At 40.1% G+C, this 8,053-nt stretch overlaps 1 protein-coding gene across 1 annotated transcript; it reads right to left on the bottom strand.

Annotated features, from left to right (window-relative positions):
- Positions 1-1,029: 1,029 nt before the first annotated feature.
- LOC119029168 (interferon-induced protein with tetratricopeptide repeats 5-like) lies at positions 1,030-6,811 on the bottom strand. The gene is made up of 4 exons (XM_037115809.1): positions 6,786-6,811; positions 5,864-5,922; positions 3,062-3,176; positions 1,030-2,683 (listed from the first exon to the last, which is right to left on the bottom strand). The coding sequence occupies exons 3-4, from the start codon at positions 3,067-3,069 to the stop codon at positions 1,381-1,383; spliced, it is 1,311 nt and encodes a 436-aa protein (XP_036971704.1). The 5' UTR covers positions 3,070-3,176; positions 5,864-5,922; positions 6,786-6,811; the 3' UTR covers positions 1,030-1,380.
- Between the last annotated feature and the right edge of the window lie 1,242 nt (positions 6,812-8,053).

Raw genomic sequence — 8,053 nt, 5'->3', positions numbered from 1 at the left:
CTTTTGGGAGCTGCTGTAGAAGGCTTTCGCTGATATTCCCGCCATTTTGTTTTCACTGAAATTGGTGTAATTTCATGGTGTCACCACAAGATGGGATGGGCAGTGTCCCTAAATGTGGCTAATAGGTCAAAGTTTTAAAAAATTGAGTATCATGGTGCTAAGAGGCAAAAATGTAATGTCCTCGTATGAGGACGCAGGGTCTCAGGAGGTTAAGACCCAGGTTAAAGATCCGGATGAGTCACGATTCATACACCTCTAGATCTGCCCGAGCCCCCCCGACTGCACAGAAACATGAGTCAGTGCACTAAATGTAAGAAGATTCACAGTATTTCTGCCATCGTGGCATAAAAACTGCTTGATATTAATCATAAATACTCAAATGAGCAGTTACCTGGTTACCTGGGCACACCTGCGTCATGACGCTCTGCTGCCACCTGCTGGTGTCACCAGGTTACTGACGACTCCATCAGTCGTCCACATTAAAGTGTGTTTAATTACAAACCAGTGGTATGAAGCTCTCTGAGGCTCCAGAGGAAGCTGCGCGTCATCTGAGAATCTAGTTCCAGCAAAAACAGCTCAGTGACTAAGTTGCATTGTGGGTAATGTAGGCGGCAGGTTTTCAACAGGAAGAAGAGTGTGTGGAATAAAAAAGTGATATCTCTGGTTCTGCTGCATCAGTTTTTGTATCACTTGTTTTAAAAGTGTTCATAATAAATCCAACAGTGTTCGACCAGTGGACTGCTTTTCAGGAATCATTTTCCCCTGATAATTATTATTAAAATCATTCAAATTAAATAAAAACTCATCAGGAAATTATTCAGATATTTCAGACACATTAAATAAAGCCTCATCAGGACCCTTTTAAAAACACAGAAGAAAAAAGTAGTGATAAAACAAATGATTTGCATCTCTCGTATTTCCAAATGTATTGCTGAGGTTTTAATATTTCAGTTTGATTAAACCTCATCAGCGACCAGCGTCCAGTACTGCAGCCACCAACACAAACAACAACAAAGAAGATTTTTAAGGTATGTTTATTATATTTATTAGTCATTTGTACAACTGAGACATCTTAACAAACTTTCTATGAATACAATCAGTTACATCTGGCATCATTGTTCAGTGACACATCAAATAACTGTTACATCATCAAAACTCTACATCAGCAGAACAAATGTTACATAAAAGGTGTAATGTTCTTATATAGACTTAAAATACAGTACAGGAGTACAGTGAACATAAAGGACAAAATGGGTTTAATGAGCTTGTAATTTGAATTTTAATAATGATAGTTGAACATGTGGATATTGATTAAAAGACCATTGCAGTGCTGTTGAATGCTTGGAATCAAATTAATGAGCCTGTACAGATTTTTCTGCATTACGGCTCCTGCCGGTTCTGCAGAAACTCCTCTAAGCCTTCCGCCCGTTTCCTATATGCATCTTTAATCTTTCCCAGAACTCTGATGCTGTTCTCACGAAAGTGTGATTTGTACGGTATCTCTGCTGCCTTCTTGTGATACTGTATTGACCCTTGACGATCCCTTCGAACAATATTTAAATAGTGTGCGAACCTGTTGTAAACCATCTGTTTATCTGCAGGATCCAGATCACTCTCTAACAGCTCCTGGTAAATCTGCTCAGCTTTAGCCTGGCTGTGATTTGACTTTGCGTATATGCTTGCGAGGTCTATTTTCTTCACCAGAGAAGACTGAGGGTAAAGAGAAATCAGTTCCTCATGGAGGCTGATCGCTCTGTCTATCATGCTTTGATTTGGGAAACTGCCTCTGGAAGTAATGATCCATTTGTAGCAGAGAGCAACACAGCTCTTCAGATAACGCACATCTGGGTGACGTCTCAGAGCCTCCTCTGCCAGATCAATGGCCTCATCAACAGAAACATATTCAAAATAAACCCACAGCAACGGTTTCAAACCGTTGTAGCTGCTGACTGGATTCTTCAGAATCTTCTGAGCTAACTCTCCAGCTTCATCTTCAACTCTTTCTCTCTTCATCGTTTTAGCGTTCTGCTCAAGGTAGTGAACAGCGAGGTACAAGTTCTCTGGATCTTTTTCCTTTGCAATTCTCATTTTCTCCAACATGTCAGCATCCAGTCCTGTGTACACTGACGTTAAGATACTACGCAACACTAAGATGTGGCTGGTTTTCCACTCCACCATGTCCGGCTGCATCCTGATGGCTCTCTGGAAGTAATCTGCAGCCAGCTGCTTCTTGTCTTTGCCGAACTTCATCAGGGTCCAGGCTTTCTCAGCGTAGATCTCTGGATGGAGCTCGTCCTGGGATGGAGATGGGTATTTATTCATCAGGGCGTCGACCTTTGACAGGTAAGCCTGACTCTCTGCTTGTTCTCCCAGGTGGTGGTGCAGCCAAGCCAGGTTCCCGTAGTTCACCACTAACCAGGGACCCTCGTCTGCGTCTGCTCTTCTTGTCTGGCAGAAGGCCTCTGCAGCCTTGTTGAACAAACTCTGGGCATCTTTGCTGAACCCCAGCTTGTATTGAACGTACCCCCGCAGGTTGTAAATGTGACCCAGCCAGCTGTTTCCCTCCTCGGTGCCGATGTCCTCCAGCTGGTACCTGAGACGGAAGAGTCTGGACCTGCTGGGGTCCAGATCCCAGGTGAAGTGGCACTGCAGGGCCTTCAGTTTGGACTCCAGTGATGTTTGACTGATGGAGAATAAAAATAACAAATATTAATCGTCAATCATCATCAAAGGTCAATATAATACTATCTGAACTGTAATATGTTTGGATATCCTGTTCATCTCATGTGGACAGAATGAAGGCAGGACAAACAAGTGGTTTGAGGAGAGAAAAGGAGGAAGGATAAAAGGGAATGAGGAGCATCAAATGGACCAGAAGGAAATAAGGAAGGAGGTAAAGAAGGAGGATTAAATGGAGAGCAAGCAGATACAGATGTGAGGAGAGGGGAAGAAAAGTAAGATTAAAGAAGGAAGTGAGAGAATGAAAACATCATTATAAATTTAATATTTTGGGCTGCTGGACTCAACAAAACTCATTATTTTTTACAAAAAAGCCACTCACCTCATCATTCAGCTGTTCACTCCACACAGATGTTCTCTTTTACTTGATTTTATGCTGATTTTAGCTCCTGAAGCTTCTTTGGGTTTGTTGACACGATGTGAGTTATGTCTACTTTCTGTTGAGCAGGAAATGATGTGAGGTTGTTGAGCAAGTACATCTATAAATAGGTGTGCTATTGGGTGTACACCTTTATAGGTGAACATGTGGATATAGGTGTACACCCAATAGGTGTACACCTTTAAAGAGGTGGACCAAGTCCAAGGCAAGTCCAGACAGGTTCAACAGGTGAAACTTGTTTTTTTTACTTTCCGTTTCCCTTCTCCAGTTATGATCCTTGATTTTCATTTCCTAGTAACTGAAAACTCCAGCCACCTATCTGTCTGTGTGGTCGTAACACTTTAAAGTGTCTTTAATGAAGAAGGAAGTGGGCTGGAAGTGTAAGTGCTGTGATGCACACTGCCGTATTTCAGCTGGGGTGGACTTCTGTTCTCAAAGTGTTTCTGGGCCTCTATGGATGTTTGTCTCGGATGTCTCGTTAAAGTTGGCAGGTAGCTTGAAAGTGCAGCTCAGTTATCACCTCCTGATAACTGAAGCTTACTTGAACAGTCCCACTTAAGTTTATTTGATTAAATGAACTTGACGTAAATTTCTGTTTTGGGAGGAAACTTATCAGCAGCATCACCATGACCCGCCAACATTTCAAGTTACTCTTTTAGTCTTTTTACTTAGTTATTTTTTCCACACAACTCTTCTTGTAGCATTAACACCCTGTCTGTTGTGGCTGTCTGCAGAGAGTACAGTTACAGTTGTGTTTTTTTTAAGGTGATCGGTATCAAGCCCACTTAGTTGAAGCCTGTTGGTGTTGGTGACGTGTTGACTGGGAAGATATAGTTCACTGAGTGCATCACTGACTGAGATTTTACTTTAATTAATTGAGAAATATGATATTTGTGATTCATGACACAACTCAAACAGGATCAATATATTATTTGTCTCTCTTCCTTCACTAAAATACAAAGTTCATATCAATAAGGTCCCATGGAGGAGACTGTAAAGGGGCGGGCCTTCACCTCTCTGCTGCCACCTGTAGGTTACACTTCACAACGACAGGATTCAGTCTAACTGAAAAATCTTATTTTCCAAACAAAAGTTCGTATTTAATCATTTCTTCTTGTTCACTTGGGAAATGTTGTTATAAAGATGTAATGTTAATTACAAGGCGCTGTCAAAGGGTGCGCACATAGATGTATGCATGTGCACGCGTTTACTGCACCTGGTCCGAATGGATGAAATAACACGTCCTGTGTCCACTATGTGGCGCTGGAGATCATTCATCAATTATATGTCATGTTGTAGCGTAAGATGATGTGGAGAAAACAACCTGCAAATCTCATGTTAGTCGGATGATGTTTGTGCTTGTGATAGTGCTTCCTTCTTTCAGCAATATGTGTTATGTGTGAGAGAAGGTGTGTGTTTGTGTATGTGGGTTTGTGTATGTGTGTTTGTGTGTTGCTTTGTGCTACATGCAGAAGAAAAATCTCCACTTGCAGATACAACAGAGCTGATGGCGCTCGGGTCCTAATAAAAGGAAAAACTTTGCGGAGTAAACTTGAGGTACTTCAAACTTGTATCTAAATACAGTACTCAAGTAAATGTACATAGTTACATTCCATAGCTGACGTTTGGTATTAAATCATGGAGGGTTAAGACTCTGAAGCTTATTGTCACCCAGGTGTTCCTGGTGTTTGGAGTCATCCGCTTGTACTGTGCTTTTATTTTGAAAGCTGTGATATGTAACTCCGGTATCAATCAGGTTCGAAATCCTAATTTCATTTGTTGCCATAAAAGAGTTTTTTTAAAGAGAATTTTACTGCAGTCAAGCCAGCCTTGGGCCGCGTTTGCTTGATCAAATCGGTCGCACGTTTTTTTTTGTTGTTTTTTTAAATCCTGTTTCAAAATCCTTAACAGAGAAAAAATAATAGTATATTTCAGTCCAGTCCAGTTTTGATGTGGAATAAAAACAAACGCACTTAACATAAGTAGTAAAAAATAATTATTATTTTTATCTAGTAAGTATTTTGATAAAGTATTACTCGAAAGTAACAGTGCACAGTAAAGGTACTTCATATTATCCATTCAAGTAGTCTAGGAAGGACTAAGATCAGCAGTATATGAATACTGGAGTACTTGTGGAAATATTTACTTTTTCTCACGTTGTCCTTTACTTTGAAATCCGGAAGGATACCTTCGTGATACCTTCAGTTTATTACCTGAAATAATCATGTAAAATCTGGTATGTTTCATGGTTCTTGACTGCAGTCTGACCCACAGTCAGGCCGGGTTCAGTAAGATTACCGGACATGTTTGTGCGTTTGCGAACTGGAAAAAAAGGTGCGGCTGATTTTACCAGTCAAACGCGAAACACGGCTGGTTGGACCGCATCTTTGTTGCACTAACGAAAGCTGATGCTTCCAGCAACACGTAACTGTGGGACTGTGGTTGTAACCATAGTAACGGGCACGCAGTGTCTCCTGGCTTTCCGGTTCATCCGGTCATTGCGGAACTGACGATGCATTCAGGTATGCACTCAGACAATGGGAGATGGGAGTTGTCAGATCTGGGGGGAATGTGTCAAGCAGGCGCCACCTACTGGATATTAGGGTAAATGTACTTTTCTTTTTTCAGTGCAATTTAGGCCACTCTGATGTCAGAACCATGTGACAATCCCAACACAAATATAATGTGATCAAATATCAGAAACATCTTCTTATTTATCACTGATCAGAATATTAGGTCACTGACCGCCTCATGTGATTCCCAGGGAATGTGACTGAATCAGAATCAGAACTCCTTTATTAGTCCTGCAAACAGAGATATTTCTCAGTCTCAGCAGCCTGAGGACAGTTCAATTTAACAATAAACAATAATACAAAATAAACTATATAATAAAAAAGTAGGAAATAGATTCTTATGTACATTATATACATAATATGTACAAGTGCCCTGGCCCCTTTCTGTGACATCACCCCCATGAAGTGATCATTCATATTTAATTTCATTAATCTTATGGTATAAGTGCAGAGCAGTAATCAAAAACACTTGAGCTGAGGTGTCAAAATTACCTGATTACAATATTAATGTAACTTGATTACATTTCGTTAGTAGTGGAATTATAACAAAGACCAGAAAAACGAAATATCAATGAAAAAATTACCTTTTTGAATCCTATTAACAATTGCTTATCCGTGTTGGATCTATTGATATTTGTTTTATTTTAATTTTGCAAATTATAGGAAACAAGATGCAGTGGAGGGACTCCATGCCTAGACTCAATCCCAGGGTAAAGACACCTGTTCTATCTGAGACACCTGCTCTACCGACTAAGCTAAACAGCTTTGACCCATCATAGACTCTCAGGTAAAATATAGGTACACCATGCAAAATAAGCCCCGCCCACATATCCTCTGGCTAATCCAGGAGCTGAGTGCCAAAAGGGGCGGTCTCGCTCGCTTCCCGCGTGAAATAACTGCATTTCCCTCCAAAATTTAAGATGCCTGTAATAATGGCCGAGGGATTGTTACTCTGGTCGGAGCTGCTGTTCTCTGAGGACACGAACATGGTGAGTAAACTGTTGTGTATGATTCTGCTTTACCTGTCCAGTTACCTGCTCAGTGCAGGTGTATTCATGTCTGTGTGGGAGGTGTACAGATCAGTTACTACTTACAGATCTCAGGTAATAAGTCCAGGTGATGTTCCTTCATATACCAGCGAGCTCCACATCATAACTAACTTCATGCTTGTCTAAGCCCACTTAGTTCTACATACGTGCGGGTTAACAGGGAGCCAGCCTCCCCCTCATGTCGGTGAGATTTGTGTTTGCCTCAAATGTTTCAGAAATAACCCTGAACAGAAGCTGAAGACGTTTTGTTTAACTGTTAAGTGTTGAGGTAAATTGGCTGGAACATAATCCTTAAACTATACCAATTTAATCCGCTATGGACGTTTTGTTTTGCTCCGTGCACCAAACTCCATTTTGATTTTTGCAGTTTTTTCTCTGCCCTGTTTATGACATGAATAATGCACAGTTAATTATATTTCGGTTACTTTCTCAAAACACGTAGGTAGTTTCGGTAAAATCGGCATGAAAGTTGTTCGTTTTTTTTTTTAAATGTATGTATTATTTAGAATGCCATGAAATCTGGTTAGGCACCTCAAGAAACATTATTTGCTGTTTGGGACCAGAAGGACCCAATTAGTGTAAATTCAAAATTGTAGCTTCATACCATAAGTAGTTTTCTCAAAAATCAATGTCCTCATATGAGGACAATGGGTCGATCTTACTGTATGACACAAATAGACACCATAGGTCAAAAAAGTATACAACAATTTATTTTAAAATGTAAACATTAAAGAGTATACATTAAGTGCAAACAGTTGTTTATTTAAAGCCCTAAACATGGCTATACAAAATAAAACTGGAAAGTACCAGGTAAACAGTTCATTTCAAGCCCTTAACATGGCTAAACAAAACAACAACAGTACGAATAATGCCACATATTACTAAATATTATGTCTCTGTTTGCTCATGTGAAATGGGGCTTAACACAGTGGAATTCATTGCCTGAACACATGTTCAAAGAAACAGAATAAATCAGAAAGTGATGTCACGTTCCCTGAGCAGCCTTATAACTTTAGTTTATTTCTAACTAGCCTAACTCCTCTATCTTTCCAGAAAGCAGTCTGTCTGCTTGTCTGAAACAGCCCTACTGGCCGCTGCAACTGCATTTCACAGCATTTAAGAAATGCTGCAAAGCAGCTGCGTTCACTTTATCTAGCTACCTTGCCCGCTAGTGATTTAATTCTAAGGTTAAAATGAAAGGTTAAAGGTGTAAAGTGTTTACACCTGTAAACTTTAATTTATTAAAAGTCTATCTAACCACATATACCACTTAACATAACTATTTACAACTGTAAACGCATCTAAATATTCCC

Source organism: Acanthopagrus latus, chromosome 11 (genome assembly GCF_904848185.1).
Source record: "Acanthopagrus latus isolate v.2019 chromosome 11, fAcaLat1.1, whole genome shotgun sequence".
Taxonomy (NCBI): domain Eukaryota; kingdom Metazoa; phylum Chordata; class Actinopteri; order Spariformes; family Sparidae; genus Acanthopagrus; species Acanthopagrus latus.
Note: the sequence above shows the minus strand (reverse complement) of the source record. Positions and strands in the feature narration are given on the sequence as shown.